The sequence below is a fragment of the Centroberyx gerrardi genome, chromosome 23, assembly GCF_048128805.1.
Source record: "Centroberyx gerrardi isolate f3 chromosome 23, fCenGer3.hap1.cur.20231027, whole genome shotgun sequence".
Lineage (NCBI taxonomy): Eukaryota > Metazoa > Chordata > Actinopteri > Beryciformes > Berycidae > Centroberyx > Centroberyx gerrardi.
Genome location: NC_136019.1, coordinates 6487574 through 6515359, shown reverse-complemented (window position 1 = coordinate 6515359; position 27786 = coordinate 6487574). Strand labels below are relative to the sequence as shown.

The 27786-nt window shown below is 41.4% G+C and overlaps 3 protein-coding genes across 3 annotated transcripts; 1 reads left to right on the top strand and 2 right to left on the bottom strand.

The window, feature by feature from the left end:
* The first annotated feature begins 24 nt into the window (after positions 1-24).
* ripk3 (receptor-interacting serine-threonine kinase 3) lies at positions 25-10874 on the top strand. Its single transcript, XM_078291802.1, has 13 exons — positions 25-170; positions 2223-2377; positions 2490-2658; positions 3488-3643; positions 4719-4867; positions 5207-5256; positions 6286-6441; positions 6899-6981; positions 7181-7247; positions 8097-8161; positions 8746-8797; positions 8939-9132; positions 9771-10874. Exons 2-13 carry the CDS (start codon positions 2229-2231, stop codon positions 9996-9998), a joined length of 1518 nt encoding a protein of 505 aa, XP_078147928.1. The 5' UTR covers positions 25-170; positions 2223-2228; the 3' UTR covers positions 9999-10874.
* Positions 10875-13031: 2157 nt separating this feature from the next.
* On the bottom strand, positions 13032-16942 carry LOC139911261 (cerebellin-1). Its single transcript, XM_071898767.2, has 3 exons — positions 16637-16942; positions 14630-14749; positions 13032-13229 (listed from the first exon to the last, which is right to left on the bottom strand). The coding sequence occupies exons 1-3, from the start codon at positions 16940-16942 to the stop codon at positions 13032-13034; spliced, it is 624 nt and encodes a 207-aa protein (XP_071754868.1).
* Positions 16943-21652: 4710 nt separating this feature from the next.
* On the bottom strand, positions 21653-27259 carry LOC139911260 (E3 ubiquitin-protein ligase TRIM39-like). Its single transcript, XM_071898766.2, has 9 exons — positions 27033-27259; positions 26419-26812; positions 25969-26064; positions 24817-25050; positions 24284-24431; positions 23828-23854; positions 23635-23699; positions 22375-22497; positions 21653-22178 (listed from the first exon to the last, which is right to left on the bottom strand). Exons 1-9 carry the CDS (start codon positions 27257-27259, stop codon positions 21810-21812), a joined length of 1683 nt encoding a protein of 560 aa, XP_071754867.1. The 3' UTR covers positions 21653-21809.
* Between the last annotated feature and the right edge of the window lie 527 nt (positions 27260-27786).

Genomic DNA, 27786 nt, shown 5'->3' with positions numbered 1-27786 from the left:
AAAATCATATGTTGATGGGATGGATTAGGACCGAGCCCTTTCACTTCTGCTTTTGCCCATTTAGTCGGAACAGACCGAAAAAGTCACTGACAAAAGATGAGTGGACGGGGTTTTACAGTCCCTTACCTTGAAAGATGAGGGAGATGAGTAGTAGGCCTGTCTGCTTGCGGGTGAGTATTTCCCCCAATGAAAAGCTACTATAATATTCCTTTAATGTTCATGTAGGGACTTAACAGAGTCTGTGGGGCTCGTGGGGCTCGGTGCTGAGTTTACAGGAACCTCATTGTACTTTATTCTGTTTTTATACATTATTATATACTAGTGTATCATTCATAATTTTAGTCCTGATCACATTAGGTGGGAAGATTTAGCAATGTGTGTGTAATTTCTATTAAATGCTTTGTGTGTGTGTGTGTGTGTGTTACAACCACCACTTGTTGAAAAACAATTTTAATGTTTTCAATTTTAACAAATTTATGTTTGACAAACAAGGAATCGTGGCAAATTTTAACATTTTTAATTTAAAATGTTTTACCACTTACCATAAAATACAGTGTTATGTCATTTAATTGTCAAATTCATTTTAAGTCAAATTCAGTGCTTTTAACAAAGAAAGTACAGTTCAGTACAAAGCGCGTTACATTGCAACAAAGAGTATAAAAACAACAGGATAGAACACAGAGTAAATGTGTGTGCGTGTGTGTGTGTGTGTGTGTGCGGGTGTGTGTGCGTGTGTGTGATTCAATTGAGATTCTTCCCAAAAAGAGATATTCTGTGGACTCATAGTTTTTGTTAAGAACATTTTTGAGGATATGAAATCACAGGCATAGTACATTTCTGAAATAGGCCAAGGACATGTCAGACTATTTACCATCTTTTGTAAAAATGTACAAACATTCCTGTGTCAAATCTAATATATTTCATATGCAACAGTGACATATTTTTCCATTTTAACTGCTAATCCAGCAGATGTTGTTACTGTAAATGAGAGAAAAACAGAAAAGTGTGTGTTTTGGAGGTGGGTTGTACTTTTCACTATAGGAAGCCTTCCTTATTAAGGTATTACTATCAGCCTGTTCGTATTTGGTAGCCGGGGCAATGTACACAGGCTGGTGCCATGAGACCAATGGCAGGGCAATAAGGTGGCAAGGTATTGTTTCCCGTTTATTATTGTCAGCTGCCATATATGGAGAAGGTACATGTTTTCTCGTTGTGTGATGCTGCTGGGCGTCCATCTTGAGGTCCAGCCATTATTTTGTGTCGCTATTATTATATCCTTGGCAAGTTATTCTTTTCATGTGGATATAGATAAAGGATTCAAATGTGTGTGTGTGTTGGTATTTGTGTGATTTAACTGAGTTTTATCCCAAAAAATGTATTTTATATTGACTGATTTTGCTGGCGAGAAAAGAGGACTCATGAACATTTTGAGGATATGAAATCATAATCATAGTACGTTTCTACATTTTTTTTTATCAAACTCAAGATCTTCAGAGAACAATATATTTTATGTTGAGTTAAGAGCCATATGAAGCAGGAAGAACATAACCATCCCACTGAAGGACACCACAAACTAAGTGTCTTTTTATTTACCACCTCCTTTTGGCATGAAATAGACTGACCAGGTGAAAGCTGTGATTCCTTTAATGATTTCATCTACTAAATCCACTCCAGTCATAAAGGGGAGATGTACAGTATAAGCTAATGCAAGTCTGGTCAAAGAAGGGTTTTTAACCCTTCAGATAACTGAGACATGGACTATGAAAAACGTTATGCAAGACAATGCTAAGAAGCTGTATTTTGGGCTTGCTTAGGGCCATTTTGGCAATATTAGGCACTGTCAGAGCCGGGGATTCAACCAGCAACCTGTCGACTGCTATACAGCCTTCTTAACCAAACTGCCAACTGGTTATCAATAAACAGAATAAACACAGGAACAAATGAAGAGATATCCAATGCATACTCTCACGAAATGACTGAGAGCACAAAATAAAAACAAATCATGGTCTTGTATAAAAGATAATAGGAAACCTAAGTCTTTGGATGACAAAATGATAACATTAGATGTCAATATTTTAGGGATACTGAACAATGAATTTCAGATTTTTTTTTTTTTTCAAATGGAGATATATCATTTTGGAAACAGACTCTTCAGATATTGGAACTGTGTACATTTCCTTACCATGAATAACCTCCTACTGTAACCCTGTCCCCCCCTCTAGTGAACTATGGCCCTGTCCAGCTGTCTGTTGATTGGTGACTCCAGCCTGCAGAGCTGGGAAGTGATTGGCTCCGGGGGTTTCGGACAAATCTATAAAGCCAGGCATTGTCAGTGGGGCTGCGACGTGGCTGTTAAACTGCTTCATTACGATGACGGGTAACTAGTCACAAACAGATTCAATTTACTGTAAATAAAGGACATGTACAGTATGTTGTAAATTGCTACCAGTGCATCTAACTGACACACACACACACACACACACACACAGGTCGAGCTCGTCCCTGCTGCGTGAGGTGGACCTGATGCGTCAGGGAAGCTGCCCGTTCATCCTCCAGGTCCTCGGGGTTTTCCAGGGCCGGCTGCCCTCCTCCGGTACGTCCTTACAGCTCGGCCTGGTCATGGAGTTCATGGAAAGAGGATCCCTGGCCTCCCTGCAGGTAACCTACCTTCCTACCTTCCTACTTTCCTACCTACATTCCTACCTACCTTCCTACCTACCTTCCTACTTACCTTTCTACCTTCCTGGAGTTCATGGAGTTCATGGAGAGAGGATCCCTGGCCTCCCTGCAGGTAACCTTTCTACCTACCTACCTACTTACCTTCCTACCTCTCCACCTCCTTTTCTCCCTTCCTTCCTACCTACCTACCTACTTACCTTCCTACCTCTCCACCTCCTTATCTCCCTTCCTTCCTACCTACCTACCTACCTACCTACCTACCTACCTACTTACCTTCCTACCTCTACACATCCATATCTCCCTACCTACCTTCCTACCTACCTATCTACCTACTTAACTTAACCTACCTAACTACCTAAGTACCCAATACTTACCAACCACGCTACCTACTTCTCTACCTACCTACCTACCTACCTACCTATACCTACCTGCCTACCTTCCTACTTACCTTACTACCCACCTATCTAACTTCCTACCTAACTACACCTTCCTGCCTATCTACCCAACTACAGTACCTACTTACCTTCTACCTACCTTCTTCCTTACCTACCTTCCTACCTACCTACTTTCATACCTACCTTTGTACCTACCCACCTACCTTCCTACTTACCTACCGTCCTACCAACCCACCTACCCAGTTATGTACCATCTACCTACTTTCCTACCTACCGATCTTCCTACCTACCTACTAATTACCTGCTTTCTTTCTTTCTTTCTTTTTCACTGGCCTGGACCAAAAAAAAAAAGTATAATATGGCCCTTTTTCCACACATTATGGGAAGAAACCTCCATTTTTTCGTCCCCCCAGGACAGCTTGCGTGGACCCCCGCCCTGGCCGCTGGCCTTCAGACTGGCTCACCAAGTGGCTCTAGGCATGAACTTCCTCCACAGCCTGTCCCCTCCCCTCCTCCACCTGGACCTGAAGCCCAACAACGTGCTGCTGGACTACAGCCTCAATGCCAAGGTGAGTCCCAGGCTTTTGGGGAAAGTTAGGCCTCATCTTGCTGAGTTTCATACCGTATGCTTACTGTGCCTATTTGCTGTTATACTATATTTCACGCTGCATGGAATAGAGATGGATGCAAGCCACTATATCACTATGCCTATTTATCATTGTCCTCTTTTTTCCGAAATGATGATTTTAACATGATAATATGCTGAAATGGCATATCATTATTATGCAATTTCTGTTTTTTTTAAAAATAATACTTAACAGAGAGTGACAGGAAAGGTGGGGGAGAGTCATGAGAACGAGGAGTCATGAGCTAAAGCCATGAGACAAATTATCTTATTTAAGATTAGATCATCACTTACTGAAGAAATAAAGAATTAAACTGAATGATTCCCTGCCCCGGCCCTTTCTGTGTGGAGTTTGCATATTTCTCGCCGTGTTTGTGTGGATTTCCTCCCACAGTCCAAAGACATGCAGGTTGCAGTAGATGGATTAGAGACTCAGTTGAGTGATTGTCTGTCTATCTGTGTTAGCCTTGCGATCTGTCCAGGGTGTTTTCCCCGACTTCTGCCCAATGTACGCTGGAATAAGCTCCAGCCGCCTGGGACTCTGAAAAGGTCTAAGTGGGTGAAGAAAATGAATGAATGAACCCTATTATATTTTAAAGGATTCACAGGCTATGGCCAATAAACGGACATTACACAATCGACCAGTCCTACAAACTTTCTCCTGTTTTTAAAGAGACAATAGGCTATGACCCGTAAACTGATGGTCACAGTAAATGGACAGTCGAAGCCTTTATGAAAATAACTGTAGGTGAGACAGTAGCTGCAGCTCTGCACCGGTGGCACGAGGATATACCAATGATCCCCTTTTGGAAGACACAAAGCTCCAGTAATGTTATTTCCATGCACATTAGGACATTTGCAAAATATGTTTGTTTTTGAAATAAGGAGTATGAGGCCATTATTGCGCCACCATTGACTCTTTAACTCTCTCTCTCTTTTTCTCTTCCCCTCCCTGCTTCCTTCCTCTCTATGCTCCTTTTCTTCTCCCTTCCTCTCTCTCTCTCTCTCTCTCTCTCCAGCTTACTGATTTTGGCCTTGCCAGGTACTACCACAGCGTCACGCGGCAGTCCAAGAAGGACAGCGAAGACGAAGCGGGAACGATTAGCTACATGCCGCCGGAGGCCTTTAAGATATCGTACAGCCCGACCCGCGCCTCGGATATCTATAGGTGCAGGAACAGCACCGATCAATACTTCTCAAGTCTGTTTAAGCCTGTTTAGGTGTCAGATGTGTGAGGTTTACCACAAGAGACAATAAGAGTCACAAATACTTTTAGATGGATGGGATTTAATGAGTAAAGGGCAATTGAAATAGAGTCAGGCCAGTTCTCAATCGCAGAAAAAATGTAATAAAAAAGGTTTACTGTGATTGACTGAACTTCCTGGCACTCAAGCACCACAGCCAAATGGCAAATACCTCCCTGTGGTTGTCTAAATATTCTGGCAATGCAGAGGATGATTGTTGTGGTGTAATTCCTGATCAAGGTATGTTTCTCTCTCTCTTTTAGCTATGGCATACTTCTGTGGTCCATTATCACGGGTAAACAACCATACGCCAGTGAGTGATTATCATTTCAGGTTTCTACTCGCAGATCTCTCTCTCTCTCTCTTTGTCTTTTCACCCTCTTGTTTCTTTTTGTTTCACATTGACTCTTTTAGTCACTCTCTCCCTCTCCCTATCCTGTCTGTCTCTTCCCTCTAAGCTTTCATTATCTCACTTGATGTTGTTTTTAAGCTATTTCTTTGAATTATAATCTAAGTCACTTTATTTGGCGAGTACAACAAACATGCAGCATTTTTTCTTGCCATTTAATTCTTAATCCTGAGCAATTTACAGTGAGTGAGCAGGCCGATGTTCAGTGTCTTGCTAAAGGACAATTCAACAGGACAGTCAGGGTGACATCACACCCACAGTTTGTTTTCTTTGGTCCGAGCCATTGTGTATTTTGTATTTGGTTTGTTTAGTTTCACATTGCCCAATTACAAGCGAACCAGAGCTTGTAAACAAAAGTCACAAGTAGCTTGTTGATTGTTGAGTTTTGGCAACCTGTCATCCTGCCAGGTTAGAGATTTTGAGTCAAAACAAATCTGATTCCTATCCCCATAACTTTAGCTAAGCATGATGGACTTGTCTGCGCTCTTCTTCTGTGGTGTTCATACCAGTTAAGAACACATGTAGAAATAGCTGAATATGAGCATCAATCCCTCAGTTCAGTTTGTTATCCTTGGCTTTCCAAGCATGAGGAACTGCTAGCTATCAGATATCAACATCCGTCTTCTTATACCCCTAACAGTTTGCATTTTGGCGTTGTTTCCTGTATTTGGTTCAGATAATTTTCTCACTCCTAACAAACTGCACCAAAGTTTGTTTGGAAGAGGACTGAGACTCACATTTTCAGACGTCTCAGTCCTTTGGTGCCACCGAGTTTGAATGACATTGCTCTCACCTCCTCTAGTTCAGGAGAGTTTGAATAAGTCTAAACTGACTGTTTCTAGGATCAAATGTGTGGCCTTGTTTTAAGGGACAGCTTCTGTATCCACAAGGCCACCCTGTCTTAACCCTCACTCCTGTCCTCCTGTCCTGTAGATGCCATCTCCAGCATAGTGCGGCTGCGTATCCCGCAGGGAGACCGGCCGTCGCTGGCTGAGATCAACCAAGGTCAGGCTGCGGGGCTGAGGATCCTGGTGGAGCTCATGGAGAGGTGCTGGGTGCCGGTACCCACCCAAAGGCCCTCCTCCCTCGGTGAGGAAGCCCCTTCCTGTAGAAATGAGCCTGCTGGAACTGGTGAACTAGCCAGAGAATGGATTTGAAAAACAGAATAGAATAGAATACCTTATAAACATGTATGTATGGGCTTACTTACACAGAGTCGACTCGACAGCCTCTGCTCGCATAAACTGATGTAAACAACTTTCAGATAATTTACAGACTATAAAATGGAGAGAATAAATAACATTGTAATACTAACAGGCATTAAGAGAGTCTAGTTTCATTGTTAGCGAGTTAGCTGTAAGCTGTGAGTGCCTTTTTACTGGCTATTTACTTTTCTAAACAGAATCAGAACAGGTTCAATTGATTTTCCTCACTAAAATGGTTGAGAATTAGCAGGAAATTAAGAACAGATTCAGAATTATTGTGGGAAGAATCCAAAATTTGGCCCTAGTATTAAATTTTCTCTCTTGCTCTGTGTTGTTTGCAGACTGCACAGCTAAGACGGAGGACCTGTTTAAGATGCACAAGCATGCAATTAACAACGCCGTCCATCAAGTGCTGGCAAAACTGGTAATGATCAACTCAAAATGCTGCTTTGACTATTTTTCTTTGACAGAAATATTTGACATGACACAGCAACTCACTCTTTTTTCCACTGTCTTTCTGTCACCGCCTGACTCACTCACTCTCTCTCTCTCTCTCTGTCTCTCTCTCTCTCTCTCTCTCTCTCTCTCTCTCTCTCTGTCTGTCTCCCTGTTCCTCTTTCCAGGACCAAACGGAAGGAGAACAAAGAATAACAGAGGGGGTTACCAAGCTCCACGTCACTCAGCCCTTAGGTCAGCTCTTAATTTCCATCAATATCATTCCACCACATTCAAAAATTATTCAACTATCATGATGTTTTTTTTCGAACCACTTTTTCTTCACCCCTCCCCCCTTAGAAGTAAAAAAACCCCATAAATGTATAAATGAAGGATCTCATTCCAAAATGCTCTATATTCATTTTGAGAAAAAAAAAGTGTAATGAATGACTCTATCCTTAAAAACTAGAGCCATTTCCATCCTTAAAAATGTTACAATTTCATAAACAAAAATTTAAAGGAATACACCAAGTGATGAGAACATAGACACCAAAATCATCCATGTGTCCCTGGTAGATCATGGCTCTGGTGCTCCATGCTAACACTTTAGCATTCACTTTAGCTTAGCAATGATTAGCATCATTCATAGTGTATTAATCTATTAGTAATAAAAAGTTGTTAGTGGTTTTCATTATATGGTCTGTAGATTCTTAAATTAAAAAAAAAATACAAATTATTAACTCAATATTGCTGCTGTAGCTGGGTTTATTTTTGGAACTATTTCAAGTGAGCGACCACGTATTCATCCACTGTGGAGTGACTTTTAGCTGCGCACAGTCTCCCTCCACCTTCACTTCCTATGGAAACAGGGAAAGTAGTACCTGCTAGTTCAATACAGTACGTTATTTTTGTATCATGTTTCATGAACCATATGCCATTCAAGATAGTCGGTAACTTAAATAATATTCCATAGTGATTTTTTACTTTCATATTAGTAATCATTTTACAAGAGTAGGCCTTGCTTTTGCCACAGAAATCTCATTTTGGAACACTCATTTTGATATTTCACAATGTTGTTTTTTTTTGTTTTCCATCTTTTTTTAGCGAGTCCCAGAGTTGAAGCTGTGAAAGCGCTCAATAACGTTCTGACAGGCCCGTCCCCGGTTCAGGTAAGAGCCTGCTGTAAGAGTGAGACAGATCCAGTTTACAGATCTGGACAGTCTATCTAGATCTACAGTTTATAGATCTAGATAGCTGCAGCCGAGCTCCGATCCCTGGAACCCGCTGAGACTCTAGAGGAGAGACATCTATAGACGTTGACTCCTGTACAGTACATTGTTATCATTTTGTACACTAAGATCTTACCTACTATCCTGTAAAGTGCTAATCTGCGAGATACTTTTTTATTTTTTTCGTTTTGGTGACATCTTTGGCTCTAAGCGCTCATTGTGTCTCAGTGTGTCTTTAAAGCTTTTCTGAGTGTTCAAGGCAGCGAGTGGACAAAGTTTTGTCTGCGGTTCATGATTTATGATCCTTAATCTGCATGGTGTCTCTGTGGTGGTCAGTCAGATCAGTTAAGTATCGATATTTACAGTAGTGTCTTTATCAAGTGCAATCCAGATCCTTTGTATAGATGGCTTTTAATCCTTTCATCTTGAATTCAGAAGTTCAGCTAACAAAGGGGCATCACAGATAGCACAGGTACATCATAAACGACAAACAGACAGAGCTTGACTTCCTTTTTTTGTTGCAGGAAATGGCTGGCGGTTTGACTCCAAATCAAAGAGACAAAGCGAGTGGCAAAGGTAAAAAGGAAGTCGGCGCGGGGGTTGCTTGGAAACCGCTAAAGTAGAAGGGAAACTTTTTTAGGTCGCGGTTTAGACGACCTGATCATCTAGCCTGTCTTGATGTTTCGGAGATAACGTGTCGCGCTCGTTTCCTCCCAGGTCAGACCTCGCCTCGACCTACAAGTGCATCTTACGCCGAACCCGTCCGCTCAGCAACCAATCAGAGACTGAAAACATCCCCCGTTTTGCCCAATCGAGCGTCATCGTCACCTCCTTTGCCTCGGAGGCCACATATGGACGGGACACCAAAACCTTTCCCATCATCCCTTGGGCAAAATGCAACACACTACCAGGTGTTTTTTTTACTGAGAGTTTTATTCCACAATAAGAGATCCACTATCTGAAAAATGACTTTACAAAATGATAAATAGCACAGAACTAAAACAAATAGGATAATCAGTAACTTCATTGACATAATGGTGAAACACTTTTACAGACTGCATTCTCTATGTTTTAGAGATATTTAATGATGAACTTCAGGTAAGGATTCCCCCCCCCCCCCCCCCCCAAAATGTATATATAGTGTTTTGGAAATTATCTTTTCTTTTACACCATATTTAGATTGAAAGATTGAAACACTTTATTGTTTTCCCTTTCAAAAAAGTTTAATTCCAAAACACTATATATCAGCCTAGGAAAAACAATCTTATTTTACTTTCTTTGCTCAATCCTCCTAAATTTTAAGAAAAATGTTAAATTTTGTAAGTGAAGGGCTTGCATTCAAAATTATTCAACAGTGATTTCTACCTTCATGCAAGCAATCATTTCTAGTAGGTGTTGCATTTTCTAGATGGTGGATGTCTTATTTTGGTGTGAAACTCTTCAAATTAGAATCAGAAAAAGGACATCTGTGCATCGTTTATTAATATCAATATACAAATTAATATTTTAACCTTGGCTGCTGTTTGTGTGTTTGTTTTCTAATCTGCAGCGCCAGTTTTCCAGCCCCGAGACCTTCTCCAACTCCCCCCGCCCTGCAGCTGGAGTGTCCATCCACCTGAGCAACGTGACAGGCTTGCAGGTCGGCGACAACAACCACATGTACATCCACACCACAGACCTGTGGGAGAGGAAACGCCACCCAACGGCGCCACCTAGCGTTAACCTCTCACCGCCGCACCCAGGGAGGCACAAGGACAAGACGGGAACCGTTGGCTGAGTTCACATGGAGTTTTTTCCAGTTTTAAGTTCTCTAATTTTCTTTCATAGTTTGCTCTGTTTGGTTTATCCGTTCTTGCACAACAGGAAAATCGTGTTTTGCAAGAGTAGCTCACTGTATAAAAGCTTTTCCCATTTCTCTCTTTTTTTAAAGTTTTTACTACAGGGCAGGACCCTTTATAATTCAAAAGTATTTTCCTGGTACGGTCCAGCTTTTTAAAATCCAATGTATTGGCCTTTTTAACCCTTTGTTTCTGTGTTTCTTTGTTAAAACCTATTAGACCAATGAGCAAAACCTCACTTTTGCCTTGTCAGCAGTGTGAATATGAGCCAAGGGCAGTCATATGGTTTTGCTTTTTCACCAACTGTGGTCAACAAATATCCATTCATAGTGCCAGCTCAGCGAATCGGGAGCCAGAAATCGCCTGAACACCAGACTGACTATTAATCAGACCTGCGTTTTATCATACAGCCTATCCACAAATAGTATTTATGGTTTGTTTAAGCCTACTGAAGTGCCAGATGTATAGAATGAGCGACAGAAAGTTTCAACAATCTCAGGGAAATACTGGAAAGTCAATACTTTTCTTAGTATACTATCTGCATTGTCCTGTTGCTGGAAACCCCACCCATCCGGTTTCTCACAGAGATTAAAACAAATGCTAAGAATTAATTGGAAGTAGTATTGATCCAGGTCTGGTATACCTACATCTGCGTTGAAATATTGAACTGGATGATCACAATGTTGTTTTTATTTCGAAAGCGTGAATGTCTATTGTGTATTTTGTATGTACTTCATAGATTCAATGTCTTTTTTAAAAGGAAGATAAATATTGTTTACTTCGATTCAGAAAAGTTAATAAATTGTGTCTTTGTACTCATCTGTCGTGCCTGTCATTATGCTTATTAGGCGATTTTTGGGGGTTTTCAGTCACATTTCAAGCACATTGTGGTACGTGTAAGTGTTTTTTTTAATGCATATCTGCTTTATCTGATTAGATAAAATTAAAGAAAAGACAGGAGCGAGGGGATGACATGCAAAGTAGGCGGTGAGCCGTATTTAAAACCACAACATCAGAAGTCTATTGTATGTTTTCTTGTAACATTTATCTAGGGAAGTGTTTGATGAGAACGTGTTAAACTCTTTTTCTGCAACACCCTGTTTTCATGTTTATACGTGGTGTTTCAGCACTGCACTTCCCAGAGATCACCTGTCAATCAAACCGTGTGGGGCGGAGCTTGGATTTTCTGTTGATGCAGTTGAAGTTTCTCTTTTGTTCATCTGTTCAGCCATGGTGGCTATCACTGCTCATGCTAACTACCCAGTTCTTCTTCTTCTGTTTATTCCAAACAAACCGGAAACGTAAAACGGATCGCGCATCATTTGCCTGAAAATGTCACATATTATGACTTTAATTTACTTACTATCTTTATAAAAAAGCGAATTTGTTTTAATCTTTTGCTATATTCTGCAAGAGAAGCTACCAAATTTTTTACACGGCGGTTATCGTCTTTTAGAGCCAAACTCTTTCGTATGATTTTGTACTCCAGACACGAAAGTGCTAACACAGGCCTCTGCTGTGCACTGGGGCGTTGAGCCTAATCGGTAGTGACGGTCCGGTGCGATCCCGGCAGGCTCCTGGCGCCCGATCCCTCCCTTCGTCGCCGATGCTCCATCTGCCACCGGATCCACCGCAGAGCGCCGCAGAGTCGCTGTGCGTCACCCAGGAATACTTAGGAGGACAAACTCTCACAGGATATTGTTTTTAATTAAAGCTGTAAAACGGGATGCTCCGGAGACATGATGGAGGTGTGTGAGGAAGGTATCAGTGATGGCGTGTGGGTGTGTTGTGGTTTCGTTGGGTCAAACTCTCGTAGTGTATAAGCCCGTCCTTACCCAGAATACACCTCTCAGGGCGCAGTAGGGAGGCTCACTATTTACAGAACAACCAGCTGTCTGCAATGGCAGGATGGAGTGATTTACAGTGAAGTAGAGGTTGTTTGGAGGCCATGATGGTGTCAGCATGATCTGAGGACATGATGAGCAACGCCTAGGCTCATAGATAGATAGATAGATAGATAGATAGATAGGTGTAAGTGTCAGTTTCCAGCTAGAGGATGATGACAACATATTTTAGGCAAGAAACAATGTATTTTATTCTGTAAGAGCCAGGGAATAGACATAATAATCTTTATTGCCACAGCATTTCATGCATCAAAGGAAAATCACAGACATGGGACGGGAAACACATGGTGTGAGCAAGCATAGAGTACACATTACGATAGACATTGTGCCATAAAAGTGCCACGGAAATGGAAATTACATTCAGGATTATTTGGTGCAAAGTGAAATCGACATTCACCCATTCATCTGAAGCATATAAAGCACATACATACGGTACTTTCTGGGTTACTGCTTCATGAACCTGCTGAACACTAGGCCTGTTTTTTTCTTTTATGCGCCCATATTCCCAGAGATGGATATTAACTAATTAGGCTGTCCCTTTCGTCCTGCTTTCTCTCCCTCCTTCTCAACTCTATATATCACTTATTTAGCTGACACCAGAAACCAAGAAGAGGTTGGAATATTTTAACCCTCACATTTGATGTTCTCGCTTCTTTCCTTCGCTTCCATCCCTTACCTTTTAGCTCCATCGCTCCATCCCTCCTCTATCCTTTCACTCCCCACCCTACTCTTTCATGCTTCTCTTGCATCCCTCCCCTTACACCCCAAATTCTCCATCTTTCCTGCCTTCCACCCCTGCTATGCATCATCCTCACCCTGTCATCCTCCCTTCCAGTCCTCCCTTCCACCCCTCCATCCCTCATCCTCCCTCAAATCGTACATTGTACCAATCTCATCCTTCCTTTAATCCCTCCTTCCCTCCCACCCTCCTTACAATTCTCTACGAGGTGAACACCAGAAACCCAGAGAAGTTCGAGGACTTTCCCCTCTCCCATCAAGTCGCCCTCCTTTCGCTTCCTTCCTTCCTTCCTCCTCCTCTTCCCTCCATCCCTCCTGCCCCATCCCGCCCTACAAGGGGAACACCAGAAACCCGGAGAAAGTGGAGTACTTCCACCCTCCCATCAGGTTCCCCCTCTCCAGTTTGAGGTAAGCCTTGTCCCCTCTCTCCATCATCACTAGCCCGGCGTTGGTGGCAGCTTCCCGGGTCACGTCCTGATCGCCGGCGAAGGCCGAGATCACCGGCCAGCCGTTGAGAACCAAACTCACCTGGGAGAGGAGGGAGGAGGAGCAGGAGAAAGAGAAGTTAATGGGGTGGTGAGCAGTGGTGGAAAGAGTACTTAAATCCTTTACTTAAATAAAAGTAGCAATACCATAATGGAAAAATACTTCATTAAAACTAAAAGTTCTGCATTTAAAAGTTTACTCAAGTAAAAGTATAGAAGTATTAGCAGTAAAATGTACTTAAGTATCAAAAGTAAAAGAACTCATTCTTTCAGAGTGTTAAATTATTGAAGCATTAACCTGTAAGAAGTATTTTAATGTTGTCGGTCTAATTGCTCCATATACTGGTGGGGAGTTTAAACTCTTAACAATGCATCATATTTTATGAGCTTATCCTATGTTTTGCATGTAAAACCTTATTCTGCAAAGTAACTCCAGCCATCAGATAAATGTAGTGGAGGAAAAAGTACAATATTTCCCTCTGAAATGTAGTGGAGGAAAAGTGTAACGTCTCACAAAATGGAAATACTCAAGTAAAGTGCCAGTACCTCAAAATTGTACTTAAGTACAGTACTTAGTAAATGTACTTAGTTACTTTCCACCTCTGGTTGTGAGCAGGGCAAAATGTAGAATGAGGAAGGTATGGGCTAAAGTTGAGATATGATATATAGATATGATATGATATGAAAGATATGAGTTATATGACCTCCATGCATTTCTCAGTTTATCCATTTGTTTTTTGAAAAGGTTTCATATGAGTTAAAAATCACCAAATTTGGAGATACAAGGTTTCCATCCTACAAAGATGATATGTTATGGTGAAAATGTTCATCCATGTCTATTCTTAGCTTTGATCACTGTGCTGTTTCTCAGCCAGGGAGCTCTTGGCTGTCCTAAGGTTTAGGCCTGAGCTAAAAGGCCAAAAATGTTTGGGATTTTGCCATCCAGGCCGATCCAGGCTTTGGAACAGCCTGCCTGAGGAGCTTAGACTAGCAAAATCAGTAAACAACTGCAAAATTGTCAGTGTTAATTTTTAGTGTAACAATCAACACTATGCCAGTGTTTATATTAGTTCAGAGTTTAACACTTTGAGATATCATATCAGCACTATGAATGGACAAACAACTCTCCAATCAACCCTTTTCAACTTCAAGTAATTGTCACTGAAAAATCAACACTTATTAACACTGGAAAATTTGCTGTGTTCTTAAAACACATTTTTACTGGCAGGCTTTCATGCAGTTTTTTAAGCTTATATTTTCCACCTATAATTTACAATATCTATTGCATTTCCTCGTTTCATTTACCTTTCACCCCTCGCTTTAATTCATGTCAGACTTATCGTTTATTTCACTAGCTTTTAATTAAAGCAAGTGTAACTCTCCTTTGAAAGGTGCTACACAAATTAAGTGTAATCATATTCTTACATTGACTGTTGCTCTTACTTGTATTGTCTGTCGGTTGTAAACTTTGACCACATGGAAGCTGAAGCTGTAGACTCCTTTTCTGGGGGCCACAAAGACACTCCTGGCTGGATCGAAATGACTGCCCACGTTTACAAGGATCTAGGATGAGAGAGGGAGAGAAAGAGACAGCAGCAGTAGTAGTAGTGATAGCAGTAATAGCAGGGCCGCCACCAGGGGGGGACAACTGGGTATGTTGTCCCGGGACCTCAGCCAAGGCGGGCCAACTAATAGTCCATTAACTTGTGGAATGTTTAATAAAGAATCTAGCTTTCTGGGAAATTTAGATGTATTTGTGTGTTTATTTTCAAATTTTTCACCATAGGGTAATAGGTCAACAATGAATTTTTTACAAATTTTTTGATCTGCTAAGCATGCCGTATCAAGTTCAAGAGAGTTGCCATGCTCAATCTCTAAGATGGCCTCAAATCCATCAAAGTCAAGCGTCAAAGTCAAGAAAAGAAAAAAGGGAACATGAGAATTTTAGTGCCGGTGAGTTCCAACATGCTCAGAAACAGGACTGTTAGGACCTAATCAAGGGAGTTTGAGGACAAGACATGAGGTAGGTGTACATCTTCACTTTTACTGGATTGTTTTGATGGCTCCTGGTACGCCACTCAGTGTGACCTGCTTATGAATTGCTCCATATAATTGTTATGAAATACACTATAGGCCTATAAATAAATAGAGCATTTGCTGGCATGTTTGGCGATAGGTTTGGTAATTTTCCACACAGCGGTAGAGGAGAGCTTAATGTTCTATTTGTGAGAAGTCTGACTGTGAAAACGGTAGTAAGAATAACAAATGAATTCGTTGATAATGTGTGGGCGCCAACTGTTTCAATGCTTGGGTATTGCTCTCGATAGAGGAAAGGTCTTGACTGTGGTTTGTAAATCGTACGCGTTCTGTGTGTCTGTTATGTGGACAGTCGGGCCTGGGGATGTGATGGGAGAGATGATTTTGTCCCAGGCACAGGAATCAGCGCTGAGTAGCAGCAGGAGTTGCAGTATTTTATAGATTCCACAGTGGGAAATTCCTCCATCGCTGAAGCACCACAGGTGATAAAAAGAAAGCAGCGGTGGGACAGAGCTCAGCCGCAGAGAGAGAGAGAGAGAGAGAGAGAGAGAGAGAGAGAGAGGGAGGTAGAGAGACAAAGACTTGCTCATCATTGAACAGTTATGCAGCTAGAGTCACACACATACACACACACACACACACACACACACACACGTACACACAGACACACACTACTGAAACCTACCTGTTCAAAATAGATGGTCACGGTGTGTTTGGTCCCAACATAAAATTTCATGAAAACAGCACAAACTATGAAATGGAGATTAAGTGTTGTGGACTCAAATTATGTGAAGATTAGGTTTGTCCGCCACGGAAGGATTATGTGACAAAAGCACAAATTTGACACGCCATTTTCATCATGAAAAGGTTAGCAAAACTAACTAAATTCAGGCAAGTAAAACATCTTTGGTTAAGGTACGGCTAGGTTTAGGCAACTAAAACTTTGGTTAAGGTTAAGCAACTAAAACAAAGCCAGGAATCTCAGCACTTGGTGAAGTTATCACTGAGTCATTCGTTTTGATCAACAACCCTATCAACCCCCTGCAGATATATTATGGTCATTTTGTGTTATGGGGCAGTAATAATACTTATTGCCCCTTTAAAGTCCCCATGAAATGAACTCCAATTACATTTACTTCCTAGAAAACAGACTATCTTTAATGGTGACATCATGCTGCACCAGTAGGCGTAAATATAAATTCCAACCAATAAAACCATCATAGATTTTTGAACAACTCCGCTGCTCTCATCAAATAAAACTACCTTTCTCTCCCTGACTCATATTCCATTGGTTTAGACTTTTGATTGAAATACATCAAATGAAGGAAGTAAAGATGCCGTTTCATGGGGTCTTTAGGGGTTATGAAGCTAGTTTTGGGGTCATCTACACACACACACACTAGTGAAACCTACCTGGTCAAAGTAGATGGTCATGGTGCGGTTGCTCATCTCAGAGGGTTCATGGTTGGTGTTACGGATGGCTGAGAACGCCACACGCCCGGTCCCCGACCTCACCGACATGCCCAGAGCGTTACCTGATGGCTCGGCGGAGGGGGTGGAGTCACACACCACCAGGCACTTTCCCTCCAACACGATTGGCTCCGTGTCATTCTGACAGCTGACCTCCGAAGGCCCCCACTGGAGGAGAAGCAGCAGTCCGAGGAGCAGGGTGGGGCTGGGAGCTTGGTAGGGCGAAGGGGAAGAAGACGGACAGGGCATAGCTCCAAATGAGGAGGTGTTTCACCTGCTTATGGGCTCTGATGGTATTTTCACCCCCCCAACACAGTTAGTTACCAGGTCTGAACAGAGGTAAATCCTCTATCTCACAAATCTTGCGTGAGAATTTGTCTTCCTCACGGTAATGCCCTAGGTGGAGCGCACTTCACTTTAGCAACAGGATCATATTTTCACCTTGGAGGAAAGAATCAGCCGAGGGTTTTGAGTATCTCACATGAAACGTAGGTAATGTAGGTAATCCTCAGGTAACTAGCAGCTCTGCCAACGTGGGCGGAGAAGGAGTCTCCTTGGAGGGGATTATCAGTTGGCACCAAGATGGCTGCTTCCCATAGGAACAGGCCGGAAGTCCTGCTATGGACACGGTGGAGGCGTGCGTTACGTAATTCTTCAGACCGCAGCGAGAATGGCCAGCAGCCAGTTTGGCTCTCATGCGGGAATCCAAACAGGTTTCGGAGGCGGTTGTCAAGGTTTCTCACCTGTTTGACTAGAATATAGAAAAAACAGCAGTGGACTGAATAAAAGTACTTTTCATCATACAAATATATCATTTTAAATATAAAGCACACAATCTGCAGCAGCACCTGCTCTGTCAATGACACTTTGCTGCCGCCAACCTACAGTATATGTGTGAAAATTAAATGTGTGCAATTAAACAGAAATATATGTGTGTGCAATCTAAATATATGTGTAATAGGAGTGTAAATTGGTTAAATCAATAAATTCCATGTCTTGTGGCAGAGGTAATCTATAAACTGGCGTAATTTCTCCACTTTTCTATTCCTTTCTCTAGCTCTCTTTGAACAAATATTTTAACCATTACAGGTAACCATTAGTAAGGACTGCACTGCTCAAAGCCACAGCGACAATAGATGCATGTGACAATAGATGCAAGAAATATTTATGTGTCCCGACAACGATCACGTATGATAGGAAAGTGTTTGGTAAAGACATACAGACGTGTTCCTAAACACATCGCCCCTGACCTCTCCTAGCCCTTTATAAAGACCTGAAAACAGAAAACTAATAAAATGAAGAGGAAAATAATGATGATGATGGTGATGGTGATGAAGAAGAAGAAGAAGATGAGGTAATGCTTTGGCCAGGCGGAGGCCGGGGTGAGCGGTGCCAGCTGGACTCAGGAGGGGGGACAGAGGACTATCGCAATCCCACCGCCGAGAAGCCATCTGTGGGTAAACACTCCCACTCCTCCCCCCCACCCCACCTCCACCCAACCTCTCCGGTTTAATCCATGTCACTGTGCTTGCATTCCATCACACACACACACACACACACACACACACACACTTTGAAGACACCTGTACCCATATCACAAAGTTCCCTAGCCTTATCTGAAAGGCAATCAGCGATATCAGTAAACAACTGCCAAAACCAATAAGCAACTGACTTTTCATCACTTGAGGAATGTATTGACTTTTATTAAATACTAAAACCTCTATTTTGTAACGTTGCTGACAATAAAACTTAGAGAAATCAGTAGCCATTTTTGAGGAAATCTCATTTTGGAGAGTGTAATAATTTCCTGAATGCATGCAATTCGTGCCTTAGCTTAAAAACACACATAACAGTATAGAGTACAAAAATATTCAATAAATGACCCTTGCAACATTCATACAATATTATAAATTATACAAAAATTATGAGAAAAGTGAAAAACACTTACCTCTCTCTTTAAGTGTTGGCTATACCTTGACATACAATAATTTGCTTGCTTCAGTAAAGTTAGCGCATCCCAAGAGCCAGATTCCCCCTTGTCTACTGCTTTATCTGTTCCTCTCTCTCTCCTTCCCCATGTCTCTCACTCTCTCTCACTCCCTCTCTCTCTCTCTCTCTCTCTCTCCCTCTCTCTCTCTGTTCCAGGGAACCCCTCTGTTCGAGCAGACGTTTAATCAGATCACGAGCATCGCGGCCCGTCTGTTGTCACATCTCCTCGACCCCCTACCTGTTCCCCGTCCCGTCCCTCCTCCTCCCTTTCCCTCAAAAGACAGATAACACAATTGATAGTAATTCAAAGGCTTCATCCCAAGCCACTATATATCCATTCTTCTCTATTGTTACATCACCACAAGGCCATCTTGGTAGGAAAATAACAGGTGATTGTAATAAATTAACAAGTGATTATAATCAAATGACAGCCACAGCCAATGAACTGTGTATATTGAAAGGCACCATAGCGGTAGGAAATGCATGAGACATCATGGGAATACTATGAATTAAATAGTGAGTTTCACTTTTGTGCGAACAATCGCTTTGTCAGAGGATGCGTCACAGTTTTAGCTGTGACCAGTGGATCGTATATGTCACTTTAAAAAAAAGCACAGAATATTTACCTTAGATATGATCATGGTCAATTTAAAAGAAAGCATTTTCCCACCAAGATACTAAGAAAAAAGTTTGATAACACAGACTGATGATGGACACAGTCAAGAATACGCACTACCAAGTAATGCGTTAGCCTGCTCCAAATTCAGGTCATGCAATTAGGGCAAGACACTCATGCCTCTAAACTGGATGCCATCATCTTTTTGTCACATTGTGATGAAATTCATTTGTGATGCTCTTTACTGAGCATCACATTGACCTCTATGAACATTTTATTATTGTGAAAATTTAACGTTACCATAACTCACCTTCACCTTCACCTTCACCTTTAACTTCACCATCCTCCAATCATATGCAATTTAGTATCAATGGCGTCACATGATGGGAGTGTGTACTTTCAGCTACTTAGTGTACAAAACTAAAAAAATTGTCTGTGCACAAATAATATCTAAAGATACAACACCTGGGTTAGAAAAAGAGACACCTGTAAAATATTGTTGTGGTGTAGATGTAAACTAGGTCACACAGTAAATTGTCTTGTCCTAGTCTCTACTCCAAAACAGTCTGAGCTGTAGCTTGAGAAGAGTCAGCTCAGTTGACCTGAACAAACAGTTAGGTTTGGCCAAAATGAGCCTCTGTCCTCCAGTCAGACGTGGCCGGAGGATATCTTCAATGTGGAAATAATGAGTGAAGATAATTCACGTGCCTATAGCAGGCTAAGCCCAGTCGAGGAGGAGACGTGAGGCGAGGAAGTGAGGAGAAATCATTATCAGTTGAAATGCCCCCAGATTTTTGGCTTTGTTAGCTAGCTAACTGGGAGGCTAATTTAGCAAAGCAACCAATGTTAATTTTAACATGCACTGCTAACGCTAGCTACTACTTGATATGTTAGCTAGTGTGCATGTAGTGGGAGTTTTCTGTAATAAAGAGACTTGGAGATGAGAAGTTGTCCTTCTGATATCTTTATTGCTTGCAAGCAAGGCGCAATGCTCACCCAGCGAGTGTGTGAGACAAAGAGCGAAGCAATGAGCTTTGTCCACCCTTCTTATAATCATGTAGTAGAAACAGCTGAGTCATGAGAAGTCTGGCATTTTCTTATACTTGAAACATTCTACGATTTGGGTACATCTGTGCAAAACAAAAAGATAAACGGGCTAGAGTTCCCAGGGTCATCTTCACACAGTAGCCATTGTCTCAAGCCAGTGGAAATGTACTGAGAGCAGACAACATAGAAATAAGACAGTGCTTCATGCATAGAGAAACAGAATGGTATAATATAATTTCCACTACAGTGCAAATAAGGTGTTTATAACAAAAGCTATGTTAGTTGACCAGATACTATCTTTAGCTAGCTAACAAGTTGATATTATCAAAACCCAAAATCGATCAGATGAATCAGTGGGGAAAGGATCAGCTCCCAGTCAAACCACACCGAAATTAACCATGTCTACTCAGTTCTGTTGAGATGGCCAAGTTATACATTTAGAAACACAATCAGCTGCAAGCCACTGTTAACCAACAGCTGAAGACCTCCAATATGGCCGCCAGAGGGTGTGCTAGCCCTCATTATCTCTTATATATACAGAATCTGTACTTCTTTTTTTTTCCAATGAAATAAAATGAAATACATTTTATTTTTATTTTAAATAAATGTGGTTCTATTAGTGCTAATAAGGTACATGCCTGTACATTTCACCAGGGATAAAAAGGCATATCTTATTCATATTAAACACACATAAGATGATAATTTGTCCTTCTTTTCAAAAGTGTATGGAGAAATCAATTAAAGACATTTAGCAAGAAAAGAAAAGAAAAAATCTAAACTTGGCTAATTCTTTGAAGAAATATCCTGCTCTGACAACAGCAGCAGAAGTGCCATAAAATTAAGTAAATTGGCTCAACACTCAAAACATTTTTAACTACATCAACTACAGAATAACTGTTTCAGTATGTAATCGGGAATTGCTGAAAAATAACATGCATGCTCAACAAACCATCCCAGATAAAGTTTAAAAAAAAAAAAATTACAGCTGTCTTTTCAGCTATGGAGATTTCCACCTAACTAGCTCCAAAGTTCGAATATAAAACTTTTCTCCATACTGTACGACAATGTCACTTCCATATTCTGTATCTGCTCGTTCCAATGCTTCATTGAAGCTACAGCTGCTTATATTGAGAGAAATATTTAAATCCATGATGCCTTTTTTTATGTCTGCACCATTACATCAAATGGAACAAATCTAGATGTTTGTGCACAAACTTTATACACATGTCCCTGTAACTCAGCATGATCTGGTATCTTTGGAAACCTTGGGATCTTGACTAGAATTTAAAATAAAGTTCTTTGGGTTTGAACAAAGCTTGACCACACTACATGAGTTTGTAATTATGGACCCACCGGTACATTTAAGTCCCAGACTGCGACCATAAGAATATAAAAGTAGATATTTTAGTCCTTGTTCAAGAATGAATCTTAACTGTCCTCAGCGAGAATATCCTGTCCAAGTCCTCACATGACCCCTCCCTTGACAGGACAGATAACCAATGGGGCGATGTTCTTCCCGTTGTCATGGACGCAGGGGTTCAAATACGGGTAGAGGGCCTCTGTGAAGACACACCCACTGTAAGTATAAATATGAGTCTTTGCTTCCTCGTCGTAGAAAGAGACCACCCCCTCCTCGTAGTCCAGGAACACGCCCACCTTCTGGGGGTTGTCCCTAAGGTGGAGGGAGACGGAGGGGCCGGCACAGGCGCTGAGGCTGCTGCCTTTCCGCCGGCAGATCGCCCAGTAACCGCTGTCCGGCCGCACCGTGATGCTCCCCTTCCTGTTGATGGACTCCCTGGCCACGCCCAGGTCCCAGTCTGTTTTATCCCCAACCTGAAACACAACGTGCAGGATACAGAATTCGTTTTCTGGGAGCGGAAAAGAGTCAATAGCCACTGGTTATTCAGTTTCAACCCCAGTTCTGAGTGTTTGCTCTCTTGTAGTATCGCTGTATATGCATCACTCTTAACAACCTTTAAGAACCATTAGTTTCCGATTCAAGTGTACTAAAGTGATCCCGAGCTCCTACCTGTACCACCCAGTAGCGTCTACCGGTGCTGAAGCTTTGTTTCCCCAAAACACAGACACAGGAGTCGAACCTCCGGGGGTCGGCAGGGACCGGGACCTTGTTCTGCTGGTAGCTGAGCCTCACCTGTGGGTTGCCATCATCATCACCATCAGCTGTTCATCATCAACATTAGAATCCTCATCAACATCATTGTCATTAATATTGTCATCTCTGCCAACTGTTCGCTGTTATTGTCCTCATCTGTCCAGTCTCCCAATTATCCGATCATTGCGCTTCCCACTTGGGTGTGGCAACAACTACGCACCTCTTCATCTCGCTTCGCTCACCTTTCACAGCCCACCACTTCTCAGTTCTCATGCTACAGTAAGTCCCATCAATATCACACCCCCGCTCTCCTCTACTGCAATCAAATTCAATCGAGTGGTGGATGCTTCAACACAACCGTGAATGAATTTTGAGGACTGACTTCACTTCCAAATATGCAATTTTGCCATATGTTACAGCAGTGATTCTCAATCTTTTTCATATCAAGGACCACAGACCCCCATTTGATGAGATTTTGTCTCTCGGACCCAAATCTGAGAATATTTTTAATGTTAGATAAGATTTTGTCCAGAATTCCATGACTATCTGTATTGTAGGTAGAGAGATAACAGAGAAACTAATCAAAATAGTCATTCTTCTACATTCTCTAATTGTGTTAACTGGTAACACTTTACAATAAGGGTACATTAATTAAGGGTTAGTTAATGCTTAATAAGCATGTGTCTGGTAATCATTTACTAATGGTGTTCATGTTAACTAAGGTATTAATTTATACATTATTTAAGTCATCTTTATAAACTATTAAATAATGTATAAATTAATACCTTAGTTAACATGAACACATTAGTAAATTATTACCAGACACATTAGTTAACTGTTAATTAAGGGTTAGTTAATGCTTATTAAGCATTAACTAACCCTTAATTAATGTACCCTTATTGTAAAGTGCTACCTGTTAACTTCTAGTAATTTAAATAATGGTGAAGTTTAACAATTCATCAATTTGCTGGCGACCCCCTCAAATCCCCTCAAGGACCCCTGGTGGTCCCCGGACCCCACGTTGAGAACCACTGCGTTACAGAATGTTCCTCTCACCCTCATGACAGTCTTGAATGTGAGAGACTCAAACTGTAGTTTCCTATTAAAGTGCAGAATACTGAGTTCACTTCGCTTCACAGTTCAGTTCACAGTTCAGACAGTGATCTTCTGTCATACCTGCTTTCTGTCTGCGGACAGAACCAGCCAGGCTGCAGCGGTCGCAGGATCCAGAGTCACATCCACTGGAGAGATAGAGGGATAGACGGAGGGACAGTAGGAGTGAATGAGAAAGTAATGATTAGGGGCATTGATCAATTTAATTGAGCTGGCTGAATTAGACAATGGAGGTACTGTATATTCACACACTTACCTGCATATTGATTAGTCCTGTTCACTTCTACAAAAGAGCAGAAGAAGGGGGTTTGTCACTTTACTTGTACATTTTCCAACATGGATTTTGACAACAATCTGCTGTATCTTTGCTTGTTTTGTGGAACAACTGGCTAATGAAATTCTTATTTTTATTCTTACTTGACGGTGTTTGTAGGAACATTTGTAAAAATAGGCCTTGACAAAAGGCAGTGGGCTATTTCATGTTGAATAAATTATTATTTTTCATCTATCCATATGTCCATAGTTAAAAAATTATGATTTCAGGACCAAATGAGTCACGTTACTTAATTGTGACATCTATACTTGTTTGTTGGTATGCTGTTTTTTTTATTTATCTAAATACAGTTTCAGTTTAATCAACACAACTAACGCTTTGAAGATTCTGACCCCGTGCAGGCAATACAACAACAACAGCACAACAGAAGATACTGACCTTCTACAGACAGTTTCTTCTCAAGTTCTTGGCAGACGCCCACCAGCTTGGAGACAGCTCTCCTCACTGTGCCCACACTAGTGTTTGAGTGGACACTGACCTCAGACCAGTCCTTGGAGGATGGGGGAGTACTGAGAAATGGGAAGCTCTAAAACAGGGAAGAAGATGGCACATGTTGCTCATAAATACATTTGATTTTAAAAGGGATTCTAAGCTAGCTTGAATCCATAAATTACTTTTTTTTTCACTTGTTGTGAAAGTGTGACCATTTGAATGTAGGCTACCATACAACACACCCTCTGGCAGCCATATTGGAGGTCTTCAGCTCTTGGGCAACATTGGCTGTAAAAGCTGGTTGTGTTTCTAAACTTATAACTTTTCCTTCAGCACAGAATTGAATAAACATGGTAAATTTCTGTGCTGTTGACTGACTTCTGAGCCAATTTGCTTGCAGCATAGTGGCTCATTGCTAATTTAGCTAGCTCGCTAGTTACAGTACAAGTTGACTAGACTTTGTGGTAACCCTGTCTAACCTGTAGGAGGTGGAGATGGTTCTCGGTGTGCTCCAGGTGCTTCAGCTCACCGCTTCTCCTCTGGAGTTCACCGATTTCTTGCTCCAGCTGGTTGAGGAGCCCCTCAGCTCTCCTCTCAGCTGCTTTCTGTTCCTCCTTGATCTCCTCAATGAGCCCAGCCTGGTTTCTCTCAATGGCGCTTATCAACATGCTGAAGACCTGAATGCTACCCTCTATCTCTCTCTCAGCGCTTTTCTGGCAAATTGAAACAAATGAATGCGTAAATTAACGAAACAGTATCGAAATGTAAAAAAGTGGTAACCCTCACCCGAGAAAGTTAAACATGAGATGTGAGAAGAGGTATTACTTCTTTTTCTAAGAGGTGAGAGGTTCAGCCCTCTCACTTATTGTGGTGGGAGTTCTGTAATAAAAGAGACTTGAGAAACAAGAGAGAGTTCTTTCTGGGTTTATTCGTACGATACACCTGCAGGTTGGCACAAACAACCTTCAACAGAGTCTCAGGCTGAATGAGCAACTTCCTCTATTCTCAGTTCCTTTTTATACATCACACTGACATCATTCTTTGCCTATTACATCTTCAGGAGTACAAAACAACCCTATTCATATCACAGAACAACTCTATTCATATGGTGAGTTCAAAGTATAGTCAAACAAGTAATAAAGTCCAATAAGTGTTAATCAAGTCTTTGTCACACATCATATGTAGGAACATCCGATCAGGACTGAAACAAAGTTTCACTTGTTAAATATAGGGCATTTTGGTAATCATTATATATCAACTGTACATCAGTAGCGTCATATTAATAAAGCCTCATTGATTCGAATAAAGCTCCTTTGAGTTGATATCTGGGCATTGGAACGAAGTCAGGAAAGGGACAGGACGTTGAGATGGGGTCAGGAAAAGGACAAGGTTTTCTACCATATTTCTCTGGATCAGATGCTTCTGCTGTATTTTTCCATTACACATATCTTTATTCTTTATTTAGACAGTGGGAAAGTATAGAGAGAGACAGAGTAGGGTAGACACAGCAGTGAGCCTGGCGGGATGCTATCCTAAGCCAGTAGGAGGTGGACAAACTTAACAAATCAACTATTTCTGGGCATATCAGTGTTCCTGTTTCTAGATAATAAATACGACAATGCAAAACTTACTTTGCTCAGCTCCAGTGAATGTTTGATCTCCTCCATCTTTCTCAATCTGGACTTGATCATCTGTTGAAACTCTGTCTCTGTCTTCTTCAACTGTGACTGTGGAGGTCAAAAACAGGAATTGCACATGCCTAACAGCTCTATTGATTGTAATAAAGGCATATACATTATAATGCATGGAAAAAAGCAATAGCTCAAACGAAAATATACAGATATACATAACAAATATACAGAATTATAACTTTCAGAGTGACATGATAAAATCACATGAATTAACATATTTCCATTGTGATCCTTAAATTGTTTGGCAGGAAACCAGTCAGGAAATAAATACTAATACTCTCAGCAGCATATGCACAAATATGATAAAATTAACACATTATTAGGTGTGAGCTCAGTTTAAAGGACATGAAATAAATGAAATGATCAATGAAATAAACCTCTCTTCCTCACCTTGATCCTCTTGCTCTCCTCCTCCATAGGGACAGGCTTGTGGTCCTTGTGGCCTCTGTAGATGCAAGTCATACACAGCGGACTCTGGTCTTTCTTGCAGAACATCTCCAGGGGCTTGTTGTGCTTTCTGCAGAGGTTTCGGGTGGTGAAGGTGGCCGGATCCGTCACCCTGTGTCCCTTCAGGGCCGTCTCCCTCTGATGAGGTATCAGGTGGGTTTCACAGTAAGATGCCTGGCAAACCAGGCATGACTTGACTGCTTGTAGCTTGTTCCCATGGCAGATGTCACAAGGAACTTCATCGGCCCCAATACGCTGCTCTGAGGAACACCTCTCGGTCCCTGGCGACACCACAGTATTGACATCCTCCTCTTGACGTGGCTTGCCCTTCTGAGACCTTTTGATTCAATTCAGTTCAGTTTAATTTGAGTCAAATTCACTTCAATTCAATTCAGTTCCACTAAATTCAATTCAATTATTGTCCCCCAAAGGGTATTTAGTATGATTTGGTTTGCAAACATTTGAATTAACTAAGTTAAAGACAGTTAAAAAGGCAATATTCAGTTTAAAACTTAAAAAATCCTACATATAATCTAGAAATAATATCATCAATGGACCTTCTAAAGTGTTCAGTGATGTCAGCGAGGCCCCGGTTGATCCTGAGCTCTGGACGGTTTTTGAAGGTCTCTTTGCACAGCGGGCACTCCGCCCTACACCTCATATCCCAGTAGCCTTTGACGCAGCCCAGGCAAAGATTGTGTCCACATGGGATGGAGACGGGGTCGGTGAAGATATCCAGACAGATGCAGCACTGAAACTGCTCCACAGACAGCATAGAGGCCATGTTTCTAATTGGAAAAAAACATTATTTTACTCATACATACATACATCGCTATGTGAAATTGTTGTATGTTTTACACTGTACACATAGGAATCTTGTATATATGAAGAGTTTTGCTCCAAAAGGAGGTATCCAATATTTTAAAATAGTAAAACAATCATTGCAAAATGATTGATAGCACACAATTAAAACAAAATATGTTTTTCAAAAGATTAGTAATTGAGTGTTTTGTTGACAAAATGATCATAGTGTCGATAGGGGCCTTGAAATACCCATGTGGGATGAACCCTAGTTCAAGTGTTGGTTTCGTTTCTTGCCAAAGCCATTCACCTATATCTAAAAACCTATAAACCTGACAGCTGAAACTGAAAGCATGTGCTGTATTATAAATTCCAGGCCCTGCTAAACTGGAGCAGTGGATTGCAGTCATGCCATAGAGTATGCAGGTTTTCCTCCTAACCACATTACAGCACTACAGTAGCTGATTTCACCCATCAGCATCTATTCAAATAGAGAGGGGAGCTTATCAG